Source organism: Ursus americanus, chromosome 19 (assembly GCF_024610735.1).
Source record: "Ursus americanus isolate L20-20 chromosome 19, mUrsAme1.1.p, whole genome shotgun sequence".
Classification (NCBI taxonomy): Eukaryota; Metazoa; Chordata; class Mammalia; order Carnivora; family Ursidae; genus Ursus; species Ursus americanus.
This window is the reverse complement of record NC_142145.1, coordinates 23,949,264-23,975,666: the sequence shown is the minus strand read 5'-3', so window position 1 is coordinate 23,975,666 and position 26,403 is coordinate 23,949,264. Positions and strand designations below refer to the sequence as shown.

The window sequence follows — 26,403 nt, the reverse complement described above, 5'->3', positions numbered from 1 at the left end:
TGAGGTTTCTGTGGTCAAATCAATTTAGCAAATTAATTTCACATGTTTCTTTTTATCTTTTTGTGTTGCTCCTAGAAAAGGTAAAATCACATATGTGGCATTACGCACTGAATCGTGCCCCCCACCAAATTCATATGTTGAAACCCTAACCTCCAGTGTGATGGTATTTAGAGACGGGGGCCTTTGAAAGATAATGAGATTTAGATGAGGACAGGAGGTTGGGGCCCTGATGATGGGATTAGTGCCCCTTATAAGAAGAGACCAGAGAGCTTGCTCACTCTGTCTCTGTCTCTCTCCCTGCTGTGTGAGGACACAGTGAGAAGGCGACTATTCACAAGCCAGAAAGAGGGTTCTCATCAGAACCCAACCATGCTGGCATCCTAATTTCAGACTTCTAGCCTCCAGCACTGTGAGAAAATAAATTTCTGTTGTTTGAGCCATCCACTCCATGGTATTTTGTTACTGCAAACCGAGCTGATCAAGACGTGGGGCTTGTATTTCTGTTGGACGGCACTCCTGCCCAGCACTCTGTTGCCACTTCTAACTTTCTACCTTGGGTTCACGGGAGCAGGGTTGGCCTCTCGAACCTTCCTTGGGGTGCTCAGCCTGCTGTTTCACCTGTAGTAGCGGCTCAGTTAACCTCAGGTGATTGAGTCATCTTCTTAGCTGTAAGCAATACGGTTTTGGGCTCATTATGCTGAAGAGGAACTCATTAAAATGATATTGGCTAGTAATCCCCAATCTCTGCAGGGCAGAGGAACCAGGCTTGGGAGAGCATTCAGGCAGGTGGCAGTGGCCAAATCCCACTGCAGACTGGTCTAACTGCTGGTCCCACAGCTGCCCCAGAGAACCAGAGCTGGCTGTGCCGGTAGAGTGGAGTGGCCACGTGCTTCTGGCCTCACTAGCTCCCAGGTCAGAGTTTGACTGGCCGAATTTAAACTCTACCTGCAAGGGAGGCTGGAAAGCTCTCAGAAAGGGGGAGTTCATTCCTTTAACATAGAAAGGTGCCTTCACATGTTGGCAGGCAAAACGAATGACAGAATCCTTTACTAGGGTAGGCCGAGACCTTGAAATTTTGACTGCAACAGAAACAGAATTTTCTTTTTTAAAAAAGATTTTATTTATTTATTTGAGAGCGAGAGAGAGCACAAGCAGGGTGAGGGGCAGAGGGAGAAGCAGGCCCCTCGCTGAGCGGGGAGCCCGACGCGGGGCTTGAATCCTGGGACTCCAGGATCATGACCTGAGCTGAAGGCAGATGCTTAACCAACTGAGCCACCCAGGCACCCCCAAACAGAATTTTCTGCTGAAACTCCCCAGATAGGGACTTCCTCCACACAGGAGGCTCCCCAGATATCCTCATGGTTCTTCTGGAAAGTATGAAGTATAACAAACAGTTGATGTTATACATTACTCATATGCTGTGATTGTAATTTCATTATGTCCTTTGCCATTTCTTACATTATATTTTAATATAGAGACACAGGAGGGCACTCTAACCAACCAGCAATAAAACTTAGAGTGTTTCATAACCTTGGCAGTTAAAAAAAATGGATATTGATTTTGTTGAATCTGTTTTTGGTTTTTTTTCCCCCAGGTAGGATAGCAACTTTGCAGAAATACCTGGTTCCCCTAGGGAATCTCATATGTGGCAACGACCCCCACGACACATGCTCCACACTGTCCAGTTAAGGTCCTAAGGGACTATGGCTTTGAGCGACTCAGGACAGAAAAGGGGATTTTTGCCGCTGAGGCATGGAAGATGGGGGACATGGTTTCCAAGAGCACATATTTAGAAGCCAGCCGGCCAGATTAAACAGCAGAGGAGAGAGACCTGGTTGTCAAAACGTCCTTCAAACCTACAGCCTGTCCCCATGACTTCGCTTTCCTGTCTGCAAAAGGCAGGTAATACCCGACTTACTCTGCTTTGTTTACCAATGGAGGAGAGCTGGAGCGGAGGGGAAGGAACATATCTGGGGTGCCATTTACCATCCCATAAAGTGCACGGGGTTTAAGACTAAATAGTAAAGCCAGCCTGCCTCTTGTTAATGTATTATAGCACACGGGAGGGACAAAGCGTGCTCCGTTGGCAGCAGGAGTAACAGAAGTAACGAGGATAGGCCGGAACAGGACCTGCTTCTCCCGACTGGTTTCCCCACACCGATCTCCCCGGCTGGGGCCCCGACATCAGGAAGAGAGGGGCGCGAGGCTGTCGGGGCATTTTCCTCCCCAGGCAAGAGTGGGACCGGCTCCCTGCGAAGGTGGGGTTACTCGAGGTTCAAAGGTGCAGTCTTAGAGCCAGCTCCGGCTGGCTGGAACGCGAAGGGACCGCGGAGCGCAGCCCTGTCGTGGCGCCTTCTGCCCTTCCTACCCCCAAGGGCTGTTCTGGCGCAGCCGCCCCCCGGTTGTCCCTTCGGCCGCCCCGCGGGTGCCCCAACGTTCAGCTCTGGCTCCCGGGCGCCAGAAGCGGACTCACCGCCAAGGTCTCCGGCGCTCTACGTTCTCAGTCCCGGGGTCCCTCCGGCGAGCCGGGGAGCCGGGGAGCCGGAGCCAGTCCCGGAGGGAGAAGGGAGGACGCGGATCAAGAAAGGGAAGGACAGGAAGGAAAAAATGACCAAGGAAAGGAAGAAGCTGCTGCTTAATTCCACTCAACAGGTAGTTGCGCGCGTCGGCCGAGACTTGGCGCTGGTCACGCGTCTGAGACCTCTTAAGTTTGGCTCACTGTGCCTTTGGGGAGTGCCGCCTGGTATCCCTCTAGCACTCCACCTCCAAGACAAGATCTCTCTTAATTTCCCCAACATCCCTAAGCTGCGGAAACTGTTACCACCGGAGTACTGCGGACGACCGAACGACCTTAGAGAAGCTGGGTGGCTTTCCCGAAGTTCTGCTGCTAGTGGCGGAACAGTGCCGCTGAAAAGGGTCCGTGAGATCCTGAAAAGCCCAGGCCACAGCCCACAGCGCCTCAGCTCTGCCCGATTATTGTCAGATCACTCTGTACGCACCTGTCGCGCTCGGGCCTCGCTGGGGGTGCGGGGAGCTCGAGAAGAGAAGGACCCAAAGGGTGACCTAGTGACTCTCCTCCACCCTGACTCTTGGCTGCGCGGAAAGCTCATTTCGTGCGCAGGGCTGGCTTTGCACTTGGGAAAGGATAACCTGCCTTCTCCGGGGATCGCGTTCCCAGCGGGCGCAGCGTTTCGGGGCAGTGTCCCCCGTGGGGCGGCGGGGGCGAGCGGAGAGTCTGGGGTCCGAGAGCCGGCACTAGGAGGAAGTGGGGTGGCGGGAGCTCGGCTGCCAGCCAAGCGGGCGTGGTTGGAAGCGAGGCTGCCGGTGCGGAGCTTCCACGCGGTGGGTGTGAGGCGCTTTCATTCAAACTTTGGGGAGTCTCGGTTCCTGCGTCAGCGAAGGTGTGACCAATCAGAGTCCGGGGACGGGAATAAATTATGCAAATCACCATCTGGCGATGGGTCAGATGACTCCCATACTTTAAAAAACTACCTCGCCGGGAGTTCGAGGAGTGACAGCGGCAAGTCCTGGCTTCCCGGGCGGGCGGCACGGGTGAGGGCAGATCCAGTTCAAGCCCCTTCATACTCCCCGCCACTCCCCGCGGCTCAGATAAGCCAAGTTTTCACTCCCACCTTCACCTGCAGCTGGCTAAGGCCACCGCTCTCTGGTCGAGAGAGGGCTGCCCACTTTGGGTCTTACCCACGCGGGCTGCTAGAAACCCCGAGAGGTGTTCTCTTTTTCAGCCCTGTTTCGGGGAAGGGGGTGTGGCGGGGAAGGATGCGAAACTCCGTCCCTCTGCTCTGCCTCTGGAGCGTCTATTGTTGCTTTGCGGCGGGAAGCTCCACGCCCCCTGGTCCGGAGGGACGGCTGCAAGGTAACGTGCACTTATTCTTATTACCCCCCCCATTCACCCCCCCCCCCAACTTCTCTGTGCCACGTCCCCTCTCTGGCTTGCCGACCCCTTTCCAGCCTCTCCTGGTGCCTGCGAAATCCTCTTGTCTTTCTCACTGCCCAGTTGCTCCTCCTAATGAGCTTTGCAGTTCACTTGCTCCTTGGCGCTTCTGAAGAGGACATCCCCAGCGAGGCATCGGAGAAGCCGCGGGCCGGCGGGTGCACTGGCCCGTGAGCTCACCCCCTCGCCCCACCCCTTCCATGATAAGGTTCTCTGGATCAGTGCCGTCCAACCAGCAGAGTCGGCTGCCGCTGCTCTTCAACCTTGTCCTTTGCGAGGCAAGAAGGCTGTTAGAGCTAAATCGCCTGGCGCCCCTCCTTCTGATCTGGGTGTAGGTGTTTGGAAAGTTAAGGGGGCAGCGTAGCTGGCTCCGGTTTGGTTAGTGCTTGCGGGTAGCATTTGGTGAGTAACGGCTGAAAGCTGCTGGGCTTATTCCCCCAAGTGGCCAGCCTCCAACCCCCTACACCCTTCCAATCAGGGCTCTTCCTCTTCCTACCCACCTCTCTTCACCTTCCTCCTCCTAGATGCTGGCTTTTCTTCCTTCGGAGTTCTGTATGGCAGTCTCTTCCATTACAGAAAGCCTGTCTTGGTGGAATGAGGGTAGGATCACCCATCGGGTGTGTCAAGTCAATCAGTTAAGCAGGGGAGAGGGGAGATCCCCAAACCCCACCCCATTATCTCATCTTCTACTATTCTGCTGAGGTTGAGCCATCATGGACATGATGTTGGTTCATGTCGGTTTATGTACACGTGGGCAGGTTAATTTGAATGAATGGGAAAGCCTTGCTTTACCTAACATGTTTAGCGCTAACTGGGACTGTGACCTGGGGTAGGTCACATCTCTAGCTTCTCTCCTGTAAAACGCTTACGTTCCTTCCAAATTCTATATTCCACGATTCTGAGTATTTGTGGGCCATCCTGTCAGCCAAGAAAGGATTTATTGTGTGCCTGCTTAGTGCTAGGCACTGTTCCAGGAGGAGGGGATACAACAGTGAGCAAAACAGATGAAGACCCCTGCCTCGTGGAGCTTATATCCAGTAGTGGGAAGACAGACAGTAAACTCATTAAAATATATAAACGATGCTCAGGGGGAGAAAAGTAAAGCAGAGGAAGGAACAGGGTGCCGGTGGGAGAAGGTGGCGTAGTTTTAATCTGTGGTCAGTCTTCCCTCACTGTGAAGTTTGACCACGGACCGAGGAACTGAAGGACATAAGAGAATGAGCCGTAAGGGCAACATGGGTGAAGAACAATGATAAAGTCCCAGAGGTTGAAGTGACCCGGGCTAAAAGTAGTAGGAATGAAGCTGGAGAACTCTGGAGTCAGAGAAGGCCAGATACTCAGGGGAATGTTTTATGTCGATATGTGGGTTCATCCACAAATCTGTCCCAGGAAGCCAGAAGCCTTTTGTCCTTTTGTCCTACAATTCCCCATCTGGTCTCTGTGAATGACTACCTGGGTGGGAACTGGGGAGGCAGACCATTTTTGTCCATAGTTCAAATTTCTGCTGGTTGGGGCTTTTGTTCATTACTTTAATGACAGTTAACCCGAGGTCTGCTCCTGTATATTTAGTTGCATTTTCTGGAACCCTATCCTTTTACATCTGGTGTATTCTTTTCCTCCCCACTGTCACCTTCTCTACCATCTTGGTCTCTCCTTCCATGATTCCATTTGCTTCTTAGCTCTGGGATAAATGAAAACTCCTGGAGTGGTCATTTGGTATTTTTTCCCTTGCTTCTCTGGGTGATAGGAGACTTTGATTTGCTAATTTCCAAGCCTGTCATCAAGGGATAGTTTCCTGGATGGCTGGAAGAAAGCTGGATGGGGTTCGTTTATGACTGTCCCTAATTGCGTGGTGGTGAAGTGCTTCGAGTTAAGAGGCTGTAGGGTCCTCAGTGACATCCGCAGTGTTTTGGGAGCTGGGTGCTGTGTGTGAGCAGTGGAGCGGAAAGGAGCAGTTTTGCTGCTTTTATGAATTTGCCCCATGGCTTCAGCCATTTATTTAACAAACTAGAAGAACGTCTGGCTCATGTCTGGTACGGCAAGGAATCCTGAGGATGCGGGAAGTCTTCGGAGTAAGTGCTGGAATCCAGCTGGGAATGCTAGGGGAAGCCCACTGTACGATAGCTTCTTATCTCTAATTCCAAAATCCAGAATCTTTAGAAATTGGAACATTTGTTTGGTAATTTGGCAAGACTCGGCCTTACCTGCCCTGGGCTCATTTGGCAGCAAAAACTGACCAGAATTGACATGAAGGCTATCTATAATCGTTACTTTTTCCTTGAGTGGTGAGTAGTTCTGTGTTTCCCTGCAGGAATATTCGTGTGTTTGACGACTGGGGAATGTCCCGGACGGCACTGGGGATGTCACGTACCACATGGCTTATGCGCCATATGCCTTTCTAAAATCTGAAACATTCTGAATTCTGCATCTCCGCTGGTCCCAAGCATTTCAGGAAAGAGAATCAAGGACCAAGTAGTCACTTGAGGGAAGGAGAACTCATTTGATAGGGAGGAGGAAAGGAGAGCAAGAGACACCTGTTTATTTCAGAGTCAGTAATGAATACTCATGACTAACGAATATTCTTAAATATGGAGGAGATGTCTCTTTATCATATCTGTGCAACTCTCCTGGGAAGTGAGGAGAAAACATTCGGCAGGTATAAAAACTGAAACCCAGAGAATTAAGTAATGTGCTCAAGATTAAACTAGAACTAGACCCCAGGTCTCTCACTGTCCGAGTCCGCTAGAGGCACCCATGCACTGTTCCTTTTCCCCCAGATGAGCACCACAAACCCAGGAATGTACAGGTTGCTGCCAAACCTCCCGTGAGATTCAGCCTCCGCACCTCTGGGGACTCAGACCACGAAGGATGCTACCTCTCCGTCGGCCACAACCAGCCCTTGGAAGACTGTGGTTTCAACGTGACGGCCAAAACCTTTTTCATCATTCATGGATGGACGGTGAGCCCCGGGGAGGGAGCGCTGCCGCTCGACACAAGATTTGGTTTCCTTTGTTTTGGTCAATTAAAAAGAAGACTGGTGCTTCCCGATTCTGCTCTCTCTCGCTCTCCCCCTCTTTTCTTGTGGCTGCTTGTGTTGCAGACAGCTGTGAAGAATGTAATGGGCACTTCGCTGAGGGGGCAATGTGGACTCCAGCAGGGTGGTATTTAATGCTGGCACACAGCGGGCTTTCAGAAAGGGGCTCTCCTGAAGGCAGCGGCCCAGCTCCACTGGCTCTTAAGGGGCCCTCTAATTACACTTAATTACATTGGTCAACCACTGCCTCGCGGGGGCCGTCCCTCCCTAAGAGCTGAGCTGAACTTCAGCAACTTGACTGGCTCTGAGAGTCTATGAAGAGCCAGCTGGCCTGGATTGCTGGCCGCCGTTGGCATGGTGCCCTCCTGTTTGCATAGAGATGGCTCCGGTTAAAGGCATTGGGGCTCTTTATGTGCCCTAGCTGAGCAATTCACATTGAAAGGCCCATGACAAACTTCAACAAAAAAGGGCTTTAACGCTCGGCTTTAGAAGCTTTTGACCAGCGAGGGGTTTATTCATTCATATAATGATGGTCTGTAGGAAAATGACACTATTAAGTGAGCAGGTTTCTGCCTGGGCTAATTGGGAGGGGACATTCCTCCTTTTAATGATGAGAAATTCATATCCGTTACATGCTTTCTGGGTCTTTAGGTCTATCACCAACTGCTGGGGTCAGGCCTGGGGGTATGTTGGGGGGGTAGGTGCCTATCTATCTAATATGCCTGGAGAGATGGTTAGGGGCTTGGCTCTCTATCCTTATCCCACAGCCTACAATTAGAATCATGCAACTGAACCTTTTTAAGCCCCCCTGTCAAAATGCAAATACAAACTGCCTGCAACTTACAAATGGGTTGCATTCCAGAAAGTTCTTTTGTAATCTGTTTGGAACTTGGAACAGCAGTTTCCCATAGAAGCAAGATTGTAAATGGCGTTTGGGTTCCCAGGCTAGGCACAGAAAATCTATTTATCTAATAATGTACATGTAGATAGGTTTACAACTGGACCTAGGCACTATTTATAACTTTGTTTCTGTGGGAAAATGTGTTCTGAGTTCTAATTTGGGATTCCAGGGAGAGATCGTCCCTACTCTGGAATCAAGACGGATGGCAGAGTTGGGTTGTGGGAAGGGGTCATCTGTTAACTCTGCATTTGCCTAGGAGATACCATCTCCTTGCATCTCCCATAGAGAAGCTAATTCTCCAGGGCAACCTTTGGGGCCATGTGCTTGTCTGACAGGGACTCAGGCTAACCCCAGGCCAGAATGGCCACCAACACTTACCTCATGGTGGCCCTACTGGACAGTGGGTGGAAGCCTCAGACAACAGCTATGGAAATTTTGATAGGAAAAGCAAGATATAAAGAGCAATGGAAGACAAACACTCACATAGCAATCCTGCCTATGGCCAGCCCTGCTCATGTGCAAATGTTTGGTGCCTGAGCAGCCATTGGGAAAGTTCTGGAACTGGCTGGAGTGAGGGTCATGGAACTGAATTCCATATTCTTAGGACTTACGAAACCCATAAGAAGAATTTTTTTTTCTTAAATGTCCTGTTTTCTTTGCAGATGAGCGGCATGTTTGAAAGTTGGCTTTACAAGCTGGTGTCAGCCCTGCAGATGCGAGAGAAAGAAGCCAACGTTGTCGTGGTTGACTGGCTTCCCCTGGCCCACAAGCTTTACACGGACGCGGTCAATAACACCAGGGTGGTGGGACACAGTGTTGCAAGGATGCTCGATTGGCTGCAGGTAACTGCTTTTAAGAACAAGACCTTGAACCAGAACCATCTTAAGTAAATACAGCTCAGACTGTGTTAACACTCCAGGAGTCTAAAAATGTCTTCGGGATTCAAATTTTTACTGAATTAAGTATTGCTTGAAATGCTTGAAAGCTGGAACTTTGGAAAGCGTTCTAGTTATTGAGATTTCTCTGGATCTTGCCTGTTGGATTCTTTGCCAGGAGAAAGTTTGCCTGATGGGTCATTACTTGCTGATGCCCCCAGGTTGGGAATAGTCAGGAGCCAGGACCAGCTTGAAATCGCGAAAACTTACCGAAGTCTGCTCTTTTCCTCTGAAGAGGAAGAGAAGGTTGGTCCCAACAAATGCAGTCGAACGCCATGCTTAAAATATTAAGTGTGGAAAACAGATCTCAAGGCCTTACGTTTACTCTCTATAGGTTAATGATTTGCCTGAGATCAGCAGACTTACCCGGAGGCAGGGGTGTACTGGCAGAGTGACCCCATGATCTGGGCAATTCCAGTCTGACCTTCCTTTTGCCCATGGAATCTGATAAATCCTGGCAGCAGTCCAGTCAGGGTTCTCGAGCAGTACCCCAGTTCTCTGCCTGGGTTGTTTTGTAGGGCTTGGTTTCTGAGCTGTGGGGTCCAGGCCCCACCTCTTCACTCTGCCAGCAAAGCGCCCTCTCTCTGGGCTTGTGGTGAGTAGGCCAGCAGCTCCTGCAGCCGAAGAAGCGGGGAGAGAGTAGGCTGCTGAGGGCTGTGGCTGGTGCTTACTCCCCAGTGGGTCCAGTGGCTTTGTCCTCCGCGTGGGCACCCCCACCTCTCCTAGTGCCCGAGGGAATGGAAGTGTAGCCAAAGGGTCAGGGATGTAGCTTCTGGTCATAACTTCCACCCTGCCCTCAGCACTAGGCATTTAACGTGCCGTAAAGTCCTTTTGCCCTCCCCTTCCCTGTCTGCCAGCAATGCGGGTGACGCCCTGGCAAGCCTCTGTCCCCGGTTCCCCTGGCTCTTCCTTATGGCCACAGAATTGTCGAATTGTTGGTGACCCTGTGGGCTCAGGATCACACACTTCACTCACACACTTTTGTGACTTCCCGCAGGAAAAGGACGATTTTTCTCTTGGGAATGTCCACTTGATCGGTTACAGCCTCGGAGCTCACGTGGCTGGGTACGCCGGCAACTTCGTGAAGGGCACGGTGGGCAGAATCACAGGTAGGATCTGCTTCCTGCGCTGCGGGCTGACCCCCAGGCTCCTTCAGCCCCTCTGCCAAGCTGGCGTTTCTGAACCGCAGTGCTCCCGCAGAGGCTGCACGGGGGAGCCGTAGAGCGTTAGCTTTGGAAGGGACCCGGAGGATATCTAACCCAGAGCTTTCCAGGGTTCTTTTTAGCCACAGAGTCCTTCTTTCAAGTTGACCTTGTGAGGGACCCGGATAGAGGAAACAGAAGGGATGATCTGGTCGAAGCTGGAAAGATGGTGGGTAGTGTTCACTTTGCTATGAGGCCTTCCCCTTCCCCAGAGAAATCTCAGGGTCCCAGAGCACCAGGGAACACAGTTTGAAAACCACCGGTCTAGTCTGACAGGCGAGGAAACATCCAGGAGCGAACAGCTAATAACTAACGTGCAGAACTGCGGTGGATCCTGACCTGTGAACCTTTGGGGTTCACGCTGTCATCTGCCAGTGATGCTCGGGGCCTCCAGGGAACGGAACGAGTGGATTCTAGTTTGAATTCTGCCTTATTTCTGTTTCATCCACCTACAACCTTTTCCCAACGGAAAAGGCACGTTTTGCTGGCATGTTTATTAGTGGTAATTATCTGTTTAGAATGGATGCTTCAACTTTGTCATTAAAGAGACTGTTCCGATGTTGGTACCCAGGTCGTCAAGGAAAAAATTGCATTTTCCGACTTGGTGACCTTCTGATGTGTGTTTGGCTTAAATCATTCAATGATTTGAAAAGTGTGATTTTCTTTCCCATTTTTGTGCTTCCTCTAGGCTGAAATTAATGGCAAATTTGTTGCCCTAAACTTTTATCTTCCTTCCAGAATTCTTTGATTCATCTTCACTCCCAGCTTCCCTCTCGCCTCCAAGATACCAAGGGCCCAACTGGTCACCTAAAAAGAAAGATTTGATCAGTTTCTTTCCTGGCAGGGTTTTTATTTTAAAGCAGGAAGAAGGGAGTCCTTAGCTAACAAACGATTTAGTAAAGGTAGATTTTCAGGTTTTAGCACTAAGCTAGTGGGGTAGGTTTAAAAACACATATATTTGTGAAATTTTATTGGCCCACCTCCAGTCATCTCTGGGCTTCAGTCTCACACACACACACACACACACACACACACACACCTTTAGGCCCAGTTATTTGATTTAGCATAGAGAGCCTCATTTTTGTTTACCAAGACTGTGGGGCCTAAGCATCCAGGTGGATGCGATTGTGTGGTCACGTGACTGCTCATTAACCCATTGCTGGTGCAAAGCTGGTCCACTGTAAGGCACTCTGGGTTCCATTGTCTAGCAGCATCCCCGGCCCCCAGTGACAGGCATGATGTTTCAGAGCCAGACCAGCCTTGTTCAAACTGCAGCGCATACGAGTATCATGTCCCCAACCCCCTCCCCCGCCCCCATGAGGGTCCTTGGCTTGCAAGGACAAGCTGCGGATCCTCCCGTCCCGCTTTCCTGAATCTGAAATGAGATGGGGCTAGGGAAGAGTTTTCCAGTTCTTTCCCCCTGCCTGGGTGGCAGCTGCTGAGATGCGGGCTCTGCTGGCCGAATGCTAATCAGTGCTTGGTGCTGTCTGCCTGTCCGAAGCACGCCCCTTTCCTCCAGCCTGTCTCTGTGGGCAGGGGCCTGGTGAGCACGGTGGGAAGGAGGACCCTCTGTCCCGTTGCCAAGCAGCCTCTCAGAGGGTATGTGGCTCACCTGATGCATGCTGTTGTGCGTGTCTGATGGGGGAGGTGTGTGTTCTCTCCTCCCCTCTCCGTTGGTAGACTTCCCATGGGCCTGAGAACCAGGGGGTCCCAACTAGTAGAAGAACCAGACTGCAGCTCGTGATGCCATTGTGCATTCAACAACGGGGGCGGGGGGGGGACACCTGAATCGTGGTCTTGCTTGGATTAGAGCTGTGGAGAGATTAGGCTTTTGAGAGAATTCTGTGTGATACTAGGGAAGAGGTCATAGATTTCTAATTGAACTTGTGTCTAGTTAGTTACAAATAAGCAAGTAGATTCATTCATTCGTTCAAGAACTATGAATTAAGTGTCCACTCTGTACAGACACTGGGCCAGATTCTTCCTAATGTCAAGTATCTAAGACGTGACAAGGACTTTATGCTATCTCTAAGACCCATCGCAATGGGACCACAGGGGCCTTTCAGCTTCATTTTACAGATGGGGGAACTAGGACTCGGTGCTTAAATAATGGGAACAACATCTTACATTCTAAGTAGCAGGGCCAGGATTCAAACCCAGGCTGTCGGCTTGCCGAGCCCGTACCTAGCCACCTGCGCCATCCCACCTCTCCTTTGTCAGTGCAGATAAAATAGCGATTGAAATGCAGCAGGGCCCACCCTCCAGGCCTGAGTGCGGAGGTTTTCCGGGTGTGCATGCGTGTGCGTGCGTGTATGTGTTCCGTTTGCTGGACAGAACATCTTTGGAAAGGCTCTGACCGAATGGAAGAAGGGGCGGTTCTCCACCTGTTCTTTTTTTGGCGAGGACAAGCTCTCCCTTCTATTCCTAGTTAAAAAAAGCAAGTTGTGCAACTTTTCCCCAGCGTCTTTGAGCGCTGGCGTTGTGTCAGGCTGGGTGAGTCTGGGTAGGTGATGCTCAGCCTGCCCCCGCCCCCTCCCTTCCCAGCTGTGTTCTCCAGAAGCCCAGTCAGCCGCCCGCATTCCTCCAGCTCAGCTTGGTTTCCATGGCAGTGACCGTCTGGTGGAGACTTTTGTTCGCATCAAGCAAAGAGCCCCTCTCTTGTATTGGTTGCAAAGCAGGATGGTCTTCTCTCTCTCTCTCTCTCTCTTTCTTCCAGAAAACATAGCAAGAGGCAGGGGGAGGCTGCCTGTGTTGGTACTGTAGCCCTTGGAAGCCTCTGAACCGAGTCATCGTGGGCCGTGCTTGGGGGGTCACTGCTTTTGTGCCATCCTCCTCTGGGGCCCTGGCCTACGGGTGAGCCACCAGACAGGCCGGGCTTCCTTACTGCCTTGGTCATACGGGCATTTCTCGAAGCTTCTGGAACCTGTTTATTTTCAGCCTCTACAGTACTCCTGAGTGATGAGTTTCCTAAATTTACTGTCCGCTCCAGACAATAGCTCTGCCTATGGTTTTGTCTGAAATCACCCCAGTGATTCAAGCCTCACAGTGTGCTTGCGCTGGGATCTGATGGGTTCTGTTACCCATCTCCTCCTTTTATGACTCTGTTCTTAGTCTTCACTCCTCTCTGATGCGGTGTTTCCAGGCCTCGGCACTGTTCACATTTTGGGTCAGCTAATGCTTTGTTGTGGGCGCTGACCTGAGCCTTACTGGGTGTTTATCTGCTCCCCCCCCGCCGGCCTCCTCCCACGAGCTGCTAGCAGCTTCTCTCCCTCTCCCCACAACTGTGACAATGAAAAATGTCTCTAGCCATTGCCAAACGTCCCCTTAGGAGCAAAATCACTCCCAGCTGAGAACCACTGTTCTAGACTAAACAGTGCACAGTATTCTCAACTTTCTCCAGGCCCTCTCCCTGTGTCTGTAGGGCAGAGAGCCTTCCAGGCTGGCATGAGTTCGGCTCCCAGAATTACTTGAGCTTGGTAATAGCGGCTAGTGTTCGCACCGACAAGCACTTAATCTCTTACTATCTCACGTGAACTGGATGGATTAAGATGTTCGGGTTCAATGGTGTTGATGATACTGACGGGGGGAGGAGTTTTTCCTATGTAGTTCATAGACCACCTCCTTTTAGGATCACCTGGGGCATAAATACACATTTCCGGGCTCCACACCAGACGGAGCCATCAGAATCCCGAGAGGTTTGGGGAAACTGCATCTCATGCTTTGCAAACTCTTTTTTTGAATGGTTTACATTCATGTGGTTCCATAATAAAAGTCTTCTCTTGTTGCTACTACGTAGCCAGTGGCTTGTGTGTCCTTCCAGAGTCTTTTTTTTTTTTTTAAGATTTTATTTATTTATTAGAGAGAGAGAGAGCACAAGCAGGCGGAGCGGCAGGCAGAGGGAGAGGGAAAGGGAGAAGCAGGCTCTCTGCTCAGTGGGGAGCCCCATGTGGGGCTCGATCCCAGAACCCTGGGGTCATGACCTGAGCTGAAGGCAGACGCTTAACCGACTGAGCCACCCAGGCGCCCCTCCTTCCAGAGTTTTTTTTTTTTTATAGCTACATAGTAGCATTTGAATTTTCAACAAGCTCCCAGTGATATTTGTGCTGTTTCAAATGTGAGAACCAGTTCTCTCTACATGGCTGCTTGCCTGTTCAGTGCCGGAAGTTTGCAGGCAAAAAGAGTTCTCCTTCTAGCTGCAAAATACAGGAATTCAGGAGGCCTGGGATATGGCTCCTCAGTGTGTCTGGTGTGGCCCCTACCCCTGATCTCACCATTCCACCCTTGGGCTTGATTCATCACTAAAGGAAGGGGAAGAGTAAGTCCATATACAAATAGCTCAGTTTGGGTAAACTGAGTCTTCCCTCCAAAAGAGGCAGGTAGCTTGGTTATTGCATTAAAGGCCTGCTAAATTAAGGCTGTGGACGGCTTTCAGTGGCAGAATAAATGGGACAAATGGCTTAGTTCGGCCAGCCTGCGTTCTTTCTAGAACTGCTCCATTTCTGACAGTCTGGGGCTCCTGGGAGCTGCATGTCATTGTGAACCTGGCAGCCAGCTCTCTGAGTCTGTCGAGAAGAAAGTGCAGGGTCCCCAGGTGTGGGCATCACACGGTTCCAGATTTACGGGGCTTGGCTCCGCGGATGCCTTCATGGGCACACGTGGATTTACTTTGAAGTCAGGACTCGTGGATGTGGCACACCTGACACAGTTGGCCTTGGCTCCCCCTTCTGCTGTAGGTCTGGATCCCGCCGGGCCCTTGTTCGAAGGGGTGGACATCCACAGGAGGCTGTCCCCTGACGATGCGGACTTCGTGGATGTCCTCCACACCTACACACGTTCCTTCGGCTTGAGCATCGGGATTCAGATGCCCGTGGGCCACATCGACATCTACCCCAACGGGGGTGACTTCCAGCCGGGCTGTGGACTCAACGACGTCTTGGGGTCAATCGCATATGGAAGTGAGTGCCTTATTTTCTGCTTCGTGGAGAGGTTTGACTCGGTTATCACATCTCCTAAATCAGCCCGAGCTGGTTGTGCTCCCAACGATGTTCATTTCATTATGCCCCCGCCCCAACGGGGGCCGCCAACCCCGTGTACAATTTGTCCTTTTATAGGCTTGTTAACAGCCGTCTATGGGTCTCTGCTTGGCGTCCTCATGCTTTGAGGTCCCAGTTATTATTGATTAATTTCTTTTTATAAGAAGAGGAATATATATTTGTTGGGAAAAAAAAATCAAGCAATGCAAAATCGCATAGAGCAAAAAGTAGACCCCTTTCTCCCACTCCTCTTTCAATCTTCAGAGGCAGCTGATAGGAACAATTTTGTATGTATCCTTCTGTTCTTTTTTTCTTTGCAAATGTGTGTGTGTGCGCGCGTGTGCGAGAGAGAGAGATTATATTTTTTGAAATCAAATTGTTCTGTAACTTTCCTTTTTCAGTCATTATATATATAATATATACATTTATAAATATATACGTAATATATATATTTATAAATATATATATAGTGAATATCCTTAAACATCAGAGCACATAGATTTACTTAACTTATTCTTTTTTAAAAAGATTTTATTTATTTATCTGAGAGAGAGAGAGCGCGAGAGTGCACAAGCAGGGGGAGCAGAGGGAGAGGGAGAAGCAGGTTCCTCACGGAGCAGGGAGCCGGATGTGGGGCTCGATCCCAGGATCCTGAGCCGAAGGCAGACTCTTAACTGACTGAGCCACCCAGGCACCCCTACCTTATTCTTTTTAAAGGCTGTACAATCTTCTACAGAATGGATGCACTAAAATTTGATTTTTTGTGACATTTTAAAGAAGGAAAACCAAGTTGATGTCTCCATTACTTATGATTTACCTTCTGAATGCCTGAGTCTGTTCTCAGCAGACTGGGGTTGAACTGAATTTGCCGCTGAAACTGATGTGTGGCCTCAGTGACCAATCTCTTTCCGGGTTTCCCACTCCCTCTCTTGCTGCCTCCGGTCCTGGCAGTCTTGCTACACCTTGGCCCCTGTTGACTCTCTGCACTCTGATCTCTGCCCTTCAGATGTCCCCTCTCTCTCCTTCGGTCTTAAGACTGTAGCCCTCTCCCAATGTCATAACATCCAAGTAGCCCCTGCAAGGCTTGGAGGTCGAGGCCAGGACCCCCATCAGATGACGGCATTCCTTAAGGCCTGTGGTGTTACTGAGGAAGGGATGGGATGGCTTTGTCAAATTTTTCTTAAGGTCCTAGGATTTACTGAACAATTGGCTTTAGCTTCTGGTTATAAGAGATTATGATGTGCTGTGGGCCAGAAAATCCAAATTATACTCCTAACTTTGTAACCAACTGATCGTGTGACTCTGAGCCAATGACTTCACATCTATGGGCCTTGGGGTCATAATCCGTATTCGATGAGAGGCTCATCCTGCATTGTTCCCTGTCTCTCCATCCGCCAGCAATCACGGAGGTGGTGAAATGTGAGCATGAGAGGGCTGTCCACCTCTTTGTCGACTCCCTGGTGAATCAGGACAAGCCGAGTTTTGCGTTCCAGTGCACGGACTCAAATCGCTTCAAGAAGGGGATCTGTCTCAGTTGCCGGAAGAACCGGTGTAATAGCATTGGGTACAACGCCAAGAAAACAAGGAGCAAGAGGAACAGCAAAATGTATCTCAAAACCCGGGCAGGCATGCCTTTCCGAGGTGAACCTCAGTCCCCACAGTGCCCCGAGGAAGGCCCTTCATCTTTTCCCTTCTTCTCAGTACCATGTTGTAGAAAGCGCACATCCCGGCCCGGGAGATGGGACCGGCCCCATGAAATCAAATCACTGCAGATCAAATGACGCCATGCATGCCCTGGGAAAGTTAATCATTAAAAAGAAGTGGTGGGGACTTCTTCCGTGATGCCCATCATCACTCCCTGATCGCGATATCAATATCTTAAATTTGCATTAAGATAGAAATTTTCCATTTCTTTGCATTTGCCTTTTGCAAATCTATTTCATGTTTTTCTCATTTGAGTGTCACAACAAATTGGAGATAGGTCCAACAGTGAATCAAAATCATGTCTTGCCTTTTCACAATATGCTCTAAGACCATAGGAGTTTGTGGGTGTTATTTTGCAGATGAGGAAGCTGGGGTTCAAAGAGTTCATACCTTGGTCCTTCATTCAAGGTCACACAGCTAGAGAGTTGCTAGGCTGGAACTCCCCCATCCCAAATTCCCTGAACCCCAAGTTTGGGGCTCGTTCGATACTGCTGTGATCCCTTATGCCATTGGCCTGCAGAAGAGCAGAGGGAGGCTGGAAGCTAGAGGAGGCTGGAGGCTGGGCTGAACCAAAGGGACATCAGCCCCTAAAAACTCAGCATGCTGGGTGACTCAGTTAGAGGCGGGGTGTCCCGAGATGGCCAGCAAACCTCACTAATGCCTTTGTTCTGCTGTCTCTGCAGTTTACCATTATCAGATGAAAATCCATATCTTCAGCTACAAGGCGTTGGGAGAAATCGAGCCCAACTTTTATGTTACCCTTTATGGTACCAGCGCAGACTCCCAGCTTCTGCCTTTGGAAATGTAAGTCCCGAGCTCCCTTTGATGGGTTCAGGGCCAAGAACAAGTTGGTCTAAGAATGGGTGAGCGTGGGAATCTATGAACAAGAGCAGGGGAGCGTGGCCCGAGGGCCGGCGGGAAGGGCTGGGTGCTCCAGAAACAACTGTGGTCCACACTCTTCCCCAAGCCCTTGACTCAGACCCTTTCTGGGAGGGATGCTCCTGGATGAATCAGCAGCATGAGAAGCTCTGATCAGCTGGACAGAAACTGCTGTTTCATTTCAGGCAACGCCTGACACCTGAGGCTGTAGGAAATTTGGAACGTAAATGCCATTCCTGCACCATTTCTAATTGTCATGTGGGAAGGGCACACAGTCATTGGTGTATATTTGTTGAACGCACGCAAGGTACAAAGTGCCATGCCAAGTCATGTTGGCATTGCAAAGTAATGTCCTCCAAGTACTTGCTTCCTAGGGCTCAGGGTCTAGTCAGGGGGACCTGGTGTGTCTGCACATACTCTCGCACACAAATGGGGTGGGACAGGCCCCCCAAGTGTCAAATGAGGGGGACAGGCAGGAGGGGGCTGGGAGTTCAGAGGGAGACCGGTGTCTGTGGGCCCGTTTCTCCACAGTCACTGTGGGGCAGGTGCTGCCACTGTGTCACCCCACACAGTGGGGCAGTTTTCCAGTGGCAGGTCAGTGACGCCTGCTCCTGTGTCCCCTTGTAGAGTGGAGCAGATCGGGCTGAATGCCACCAACACCTTCCTGGTCTACACCGAGGAGGACCTGGGAGACCTCTTGAAGATCAAACTCACCTGGGAGGGGACAGCTCAGTCCTGGTACAACCTGTGGAAGGCGCTTCGCAGCTACCTGTCTGAGCCCCGCAGCACCGAGCGGGAGCTGAGTATCAGGCGAATCCGGGTCAAGTCTGGGGAAACTCAGCGGAGGTAAGGGCCTCGTGTCAACAGTGAGCAGAGAGCGTCTGCGTCTGCCGCGTCCTCTCCTTTGCTGCGAGGCTTGCCATGCCCAGAGCACGTGGGCAACGCCACAGACCTTGCAAGGAAAAGTGAATTCTACATCGGGACCTCTGTCAACCATTGTGGAGCTTGTGTCCTGATTCCAGGCCCTCAGCTGAGGGGGTGGGCAAAGTGGGGGCTGGAGTCCAGCCTCGGTTGTGTTTGTTGGACCCTGTGTTGGCGCAGAGGAAGGAGGACTTCTCCTGGACGGGCTCCTTAGGAGCACTGCCTTGCTGATCTCTTTGCTATGGGGTCCGTGCGACCAATGTCTTTGTTTGCCCCTGTCCAGAGAAAACTCGAGTAGCAAGCCTAGGGAGCCCCCACAGATGAGGCCTGCCTGAGGCCCCGGTTTCCCCAGCACCTGATTTTCGCACTATCCCCTTCCTTTGGAGGCCGTGAGTCAAGATTATGGGGTGGGGCCCTGACGTCAAGTAACAGAGAATCCTCTACGCCATGCCAGCTGGCAGTTCCCCCATGGTTTTTAACCTTCAGCCTAGCATGAGAGCTCCAGACCTATATGTGTCAGCCCCTAAAACCGTTCCTGGACTCTCTGAGCCGACTTCTAAGCAGAAGTCAGGGAAGCCGGTGAGACCATTGTCAAGACAGGAGGGTTTCCTTGGCCACGTCTTTCTGTGGGCTGCTGGGAGGTCACTGCCAGCTTTGGGGTGATAGGAAGCAGCCTCCACCCTCTCTGCACCTTGTCCATTTTTTTTTTCCTCCATCACAGTTCTTCATGTGTCCGGTTTCCATCCATCGCCTGTGGCACAGCGTGGCCGAGGTGGGGGGAGGCCTGAGTCCCTTGTCTGAGTGATTCTGGCAACTGGGAGAGCTAAAGCCCCTTTGTACCCTTCCCCTGTCGCGGGGTTACAGTAAATGAGTTCTCCAACGTGACTAGATATTATTAAATCTCCTTCCAAGGTGTTTAGACAAATGGACAATCTAAGAGTAAGAGTTCCCCTCTCCCTCCTCCCACCTCCACTTGGTGGGACACTCTCACCATTGGGTGTGAATTGTGTTAATGTGTTGTGTTAATGTGTTTTAATTTCCTGATCTCCATGAGGTGGGTCCCCTTCTTATATGTTTATGGGCTGTTTGGGCTTCCCGCTAAAGGTTCTTAAACCTGTTCTGAATGTGGCCTTTGTCCTTTCAGTCCGCCAGTCCCATACATCAGGGTCAGGTGTCCCATATACATCTTTTGGCCATGGTGTCATGTTAACTACACCAGCGAGGCCCACATGGTTTGGCTGTAAGTTATAGTCGAAATGCTTATTCGAGTACTGATTTCTTCCCATGCTCTTGGTTGAGCATTTTCTGAATCTTTGATTTTGACTCGCAGCTGAATTCCAATTCTGCTGATCGGTGGGTATTTACAAGTACCCTGCTGGAGGTACCGTGAATTCCTCCATTTGAGGAGTGTGCCGTTCACCACAGGTATGGGAATCCATGAGCGATTCGAGGCATGTATAATGTTAAAATAAGACATTCGTTATTAACTCCATGCCATACAAGGTAACAACAATAGCAAAAACAACATTTATATAACAAGATGCTTTTCTATTAAGGTCAAGGGCTTGGGAGTCAGAGAGGCTATGCCTTGAAAGGCAGGCAGACTTTTGGATGGACAGACAGAAGAAGGTGGAAGGGGAGTGATGAAAATCTGCATGAACCAAATCATGGCAGCTGTCCGAGTGAGACACGTTTAGGACACTTGCAGCAGCAATGGGAAGTTCCGAAGGCTTGGGTCAGGGTGTGGCATGATGAAAACACCCTTTTCTCCTCGCTTGGTCCACTTTGGATCCAGAAAGCACCATCTGGCTGAGGCACAGCGATGTGTATAGAGTTTGGGCTACATTGGTGGTTTCTTTTCCCTCCTAGATTAACTTTTTGTGTGCAAGACTTTGAGAACACCAGCATCTCCCCTGGCCAAGAGCTCTGGTTCCACAAGTGTCGAGATGGCTGGGGAATGAAAAACGAAACCAGGTAACTGGGACTTTCTCACATGCAATGTAAGCTGACAGGTGCCCCAGTGTGTGCTGGACATGGGTCTGGGCTCGTGGGACCCAGCAGTGAGCAAAACTGATACAAATCCCTTCTCTTGTGAAGCCGACCTATTGGAAGGAGCTGGAATCCGTGGAGTATGCAGGATGTCGGAGGGTGGTTGTGTCCTTCTGCCTCTTGGTCTGCCTGCCCCGGAAGATGTTCATGGCCCATGGCCCCGCGGGAATCAGGCCATCTTAGAATGAACCTCTTCATGGTGACCAGGGCTGTAGGAAGGATCCAGAGCTCCTGGTTTCCTTCCGGGCACCATTTTGGAGTGGGGAGTCAGGTGGGAGGTAAAGGAGAAGTGTAAGACATAGTCCCCATGTGTAGGGTTCCTGGAGCCCTGGTTGGTGTAAGGGGATACTAGTGGGCATTTCTCCCCATCTTGCTTCAGTGTCCCATTGCCCCATGCGGGAGTCCCATTATTTCAGAATTGAGGAAGGCCGGTCTCATGGTGTGAGGCAGTGGGTGCATCCAAAGGGGGAATTCATCACAGAGCCTCTGAGCCTAAGTGCCAGCTGAAGACGATGGAGACGGGCCCCCCACTGGCCCCCACCACTTCCCCAGCCCAAGTGCTGGGTAATAATTCGACCACCATACACCGAGCACGCGGCACGTGCCCACCTGTGTTCCGTGCCTTCCCTCTACGATCTCATTTACTTTTGTCATCAACCCCATGATGCTGGTGGTGATAACCCTGCGTGCTGTTGTGGGACCTGAGGCTCAAGGAAGTTGGGTCATTCTTTCTAGGTCTCCCAGCTGGCAATGGCAGGGCGAACCTTTGCAGGATGTTGCTTTCTTCTGAAGCCTGTACTCTTTCTTGAGCATGGAGGTTTCGCTTGCTCAGATAAATCACCTCACCTTGATCTGGGTATCAATTATCAAGCAGCTGCACCTATGCTGGGGTCCCCTGTGATTAACCGTCTGCCAGCCCGGGGGCCGGTCTGCGTCCCCGCAGCTCTCTCCTGTTCAGGCTCACCAGCCCGATGACAAGCTTGGTGATCATGGGACACACAGGATTCTGAAAACTGCCCGTCTAACGGAGCAGCTCAGTCTAGAGCGGGCGCATAGCATAGTCTGCTCTAATAATAATTTTAATTCTTTATGTTTGTATTCAAATGTATACCTTTCCAAATGTTTCCCCAAATATTAATTTCGTGGATCCTCAGAACAGCCATGTGGATTGGACACGCCCAGGGAGGGGCACTATTCTTATCATTATTCTTACGATAACATATCTTATGATTAGCCATTTTAGTCTTCTTTTCCGCTCCAGAACTTCACAACAGTTAAGAATGCTGTAACTCACCTCCTAGGGCCTCTTTGAGAAAACAAGTCATCCGTTCCTCTACCCTCAAAGGAACAGAAAGCAATAGAAGCCCGAGTAAGACATCAACACTAGGAGGTTGTGACGTCCCTAGACATATGTTAAGCCTTCAGTATTCTCTCCCCTGATGTGGATACTGGTCACCTATTCACTGATAAAAAGACTGAGGTTCTGGGAGGTTCAGTTGCATGACAGCATAGCTGAGACTCGAATCAGGATCTCTGGATTCTGTCTTGCCCCCTTCCTGCCATCCTACAGTCTCTCTTGTGTTTCTAGGTCAAGGCAAAGAGGACTCATAGATAGTTCTCCCTGCATGTGTGTGTGTGTGCGTGTGTGTGTGGCGGATGAGTATTGTGGTAAATCTGTGCAAGCCAGCACTGAGGTGTAAGTAGCTAGGAACCCAGAGACCACCCCAGTGTTGGGTTTCTCAAAGTGAATCCATGGCTTGTTGGGAGAGGGGGAGGAAGAGGCACTCAGGACCTTCTCCTCTTGTTCTGAACGAGAAGCAAGTAAAAGAGTGTCATAGGTGTGTAAGAAAGCCTGGTCGCGGTAAACCGAGCACACGCTCAGTGCCGGCTGGCGTGTTCGCCAAGCGAGTGACTGAGCGCCTGTCTTGCAGGGTTCCCTACAGCCGAGCTGTGGACCTTCTGTGAGGGGCTAGCAAGGCCTGCCCACCCCCGCCTTCCAGGGACATGGAGGAGAGTTACTGCTAAGGACCCACCTGATGGAAGGACACCTCTTGGTCTGGACCCTCAAGCACCGGAAAGAGTCTCTGCTGGGCCCGGCACCTTACCTCCTATGATGGTTGGGACTTCTCGCCAGAGCGGACCACGCACTGCTGTTCCTGCCATTCCTGCCACTCTAGAATAGCTCTAACTCCAGCCCTGTGTGCAAAGGGTCGAAGGCCCGGGGCTGCTTGTGCACAGCTGGCTGCTTTCTAAGTGACTGGATGAGCCTGGGCTTTACCTGGTAAGGAACACTTGTGGAAGTGCGTGGAAGGCTGTGAGCTGCCTGGCCTGACCTGACCTGTGAGGCGGGGAGAGGTCGTTCTGCTGGGAACTTACTCGCATCAGGATGGCAGACCCGTGACCTCATTCACCCAGAGAGTGGGGAGTGAAGAGCTGGGGTGGTGGCGAGGCCCTCACTGTTGGGGTTCCGTGGGCTGCACCGATCCATACTGGTTCCATTTCAGACATTCCGTCCTGCTCCCCAGCGCACTCTCTAAAGCACGCATCATTTTCCGTTGCCTATTTTTCGTTGGTCAAATGTTTATTAAGCACTTAGCCCTAATTAGCACATGGCAGTAGACACATTCGTGAACCTTTCCAGAACTGGAACCTAAGGGAGTTGGGATTTCTAGACTCCCTTCCAGTCTTGGTGATCCATGGATATACACGTGACGAGGGGCACGAGGGACACGGCGGGGTGTGGGGGGGAGGGGGCCAGATACAGGGGGTGAGAATTGGGGATCCTAGGCGTTCAGGGGTTTCCGCCGGTTCTGGAAGAGTGACATGTGTGATCACTTGCCTGGGAGCAAGCGAAGTGCCATACTTGCTGGGGACAGAAGGGCGGCCAATCGCGAATGTGATTGTTTCAGAGCGGAACCTCTTCTGCTTAGGAAGATAGCAGGCCTTACATATCTGTTCTACACATCCGCTCACCAGAAACCAGCACCTGTCCAACAGCGCTGGCACTAAGACTTAACGGAGCGCTTCTTCCTCCTCCGAATACCTTACTCTCCTACCCGTGCCTTCTCTGTGTTGAGCTCAGAAAAGCCTCCAATTCTCGATCTGGATATGAATGACTGTATGTGATATCTGGGATACCGTTTTATACTTTTCTGAGGATTTTCACGTGCCTAACCTAACTAGAGACTCACAACGGGAGGCGGGCAGGGCAGCTCAAGCCTCTACTTGAGGCTTCATAAGGTTTGGCCACATGCCTGGGATTATATACCAAGTCGGTGGTGGAGTCAGCGGATGACCCAGATTTCCTGGAGGCAAGTCCATAGTGTGCTCATTTCTGCAACTTCATCAAGAGGTCCATCGCCTTTCCCAGCAGTATGGCCCAGATGTGACAAACAGGAAATTGTTTTTCAGAGCCATCCATTAATCCATAAACCCTTTTTATTAATATATAACCAGGAAAGCAGCTGTTCTCGGAGGCTGGGCTTTTTATGGATGAGATTTATTTGGAAGGAGATGAGATGTCAGGTTGGGGGAGAAGAGTGATTTTCGTTGTACTTAGGTTTTTAAAGGACGTAGTTTTAATCTGTGTGGTGCCAAAGTTGTATGTTCAATGCTAAACTTCCGAAGACGGAACCAGTCAAGTCTTAATTCAAGGTATTTTCTTACACTGTACGCTTCGTCTGTTGCTTCTGGGAGTGGTTTCTAGCCAAAGTGGAGCCTATGTTATTGACTGTGGGTCCCGATTTCTTCTGACTTCTATTTTTAGGGATGGAAGCCTTAGGAATCGATTCCTCAGTGCATCTTGTATTTATACATTTGGCTTGAAGCCTTATTTGTATATAATGATGCTTTTTTTCAACACTTAGAACACTATTTATTTCTCAAGTGTATATAATGTATAAAAACAAATATGTGGTTAGTTTTTATTTTAAAATTAACCAGTTTTGAGATTGAAAATTTTTAATAGTAAAATAATAAAAGTCTATACAATGCTTTGTGGTCTGGCATCTCAGTTCTTAATATCTGAAAGAATTACGGCTGCCCAAGCCTAAGGTTTGACAAAAAGTTACTTTCATATCAGCTGTATTCTCTATTTGATAGTAATTATAGGTAGGACGTAGACAATAGCTCCTTTCACTAATGAACAAGATGGAAATTTATTTATTATTTTTTTAAAGATTAGGGAGAGAGCACACAAGCAGGGTGAGGGGCAGAAAGAGAGGAGAAGCAGGCTCCCCAGTGAGCAGAGCCCAATGTGGGACTTGATCCAAGGACCCCAGGATCATGACCTGAGCTGAAGGTAGACGCTTAATCGACTGAGCCACCCAGGCGTCCCAAGATGGAAAATTAATCAAATCGCGGACGTGCCTGAAGTGTGTGTTAGGAAAAAGAGCAGGTGGCCGAATATTGGTGATGCTTGGGGAGGACATAGGTTTCGTTGCTTGGGACCCAGATGACAGTGACTCGAGCCAGGCAGAAGCTGAATTCTCCACTGTGCTCAAATCTCAGCTGGTACTGAGGGCTGCTCCATAACGCTGAGAGGGGTCCAGGCTCTAAGTTTGTGCTGTGCCACCCACAGGATGTTTCCCTCATCCCCACAGTTCAGAGTGTCCCCCATTAGGTCCCTTCCTGACCGTGAGGAGGAGGAGAAATCCATGTCCCGTGAAAATGCCGAACTAGACAAAGTTACTGTTTGTCAAATTCTGACATCTCTTTCTTATGCCTCTTGCTTTCTTCACTCTACGTAATATCAGAGGTATTTCTCTTGCAGCAATAAAGCTTAATGATAATTTTATTCACGGCTGAAGAAATTTCCACACAGCGGTGGACCATCATGGGTCCATCATGGGACTTAGCTGTCCCTCCGTGGCTGGTCATCAGGTCCACATTCCTTTCCTGCCCACTTTGTTCCCCTGGTGCCTCCTTTCCTATGGCCCATTCTCACGTTGCTCCAAGCATTTCCCCTCCCATACTCCTCAAACGTTCCATTTTCCGAATTTGAGTTTCTACTCCCTCAACCCAAGCTCTTGTTTATTCGGTGTAGCTGACTTCCACAAGGGATGGAAAGTTGGAAGCTTTCAAATCAGTCGTGCTCACGAATCAATGGCTAGTAGGCCTTCCCATCATCAAGATAAGATGCTTGTTAAGCCAAATTAATCTTTGATTTGCCTTGAGGGAGCGGAGCAAATCAAAAGAAAGTTAGATAATGGGTCAGGGTAGCCACCTTACAAACAGGCTAGTCCTGCTTGGGAATCTTTCCTCTAGTGAAGTCCCCCCAATACTGCCAGTTTTCGCAGTTGATCCCATTCCTTCAGTCCTGATCCTGGGAGCACCAGTATTTGTTTTTTCCCTCCCCCTTCTCCCCGGTGGTTTCCATGGTGGCCTGGGTTGCCATGGAGAAGTGGAGAGAAGTGTCAAAGCTGTCTTTTGTAACTGTGCAGTTATCTACAAATTGGGGACGGTCTCTCCTAAAAAAAGCTTAGGAAATATGCGAAAAGAATACAAGTAAAACAAATGCAAACTAGGGTTCAAGTCATTTGTTCCGCTAAACACCTGCGGTTAGCAAAATCATTTAATCTTGACTTTCTTCATACCATCCCAGTGCATGTGTATGTTGCAACGGGAAAGTGCTGCTGGAAGAGTCCGGAAGCTAGGACAGGTCTAAGCAGGCAAGGGCTCAGGTCCCGAGGTCAGCAGGGGCAGCAAGGAACGGTATCCGCCCCGTGCTACTTATCGTAGCCCAAAGGAATGCGCAATCTACCCATTTATACTTTCACAGGAAGTGGGTGATCG

At 50.3% G+C, this 26,403-nt stretch overlaps 1 protein-coding gene across 1 annotated transcript; it reads left to right on the top strand.

Annotated features, from left to right (window-relative positions):
* The first annotated feature begins 3,465 nt into the window (after positions 1–3,465).
* On the top strand, positions 3,466–23,364 carry LIPG (lipase G, endothelial type). Its single transcript, XM_045790045.2, has 10 exons — positions 3,466–3,874; positions 6,730–6,911; positions 8,550–8,729; positions 9,820–9,931; positions 14,758–14,979; positions 16,456–16,698; positions 17,445–17,565; positions 18,268–18,486; positions 20,431–20,535; positions 22,542–23,364. The coding sequence occupies exons 1-10, from the start codon at positions 3,778–3,780 to the stop codon at positions 22,573–22,575; spliced, it is 1,515 nt and encodes a 504-aa protein (XP_045646001.1). The 5' UTR covers positions 3,466–3,777; the 3' UTR covers positions 22,576–23,364.
* Positions 23,365–26,403: the final 3,039 nt, after the last annotated feature.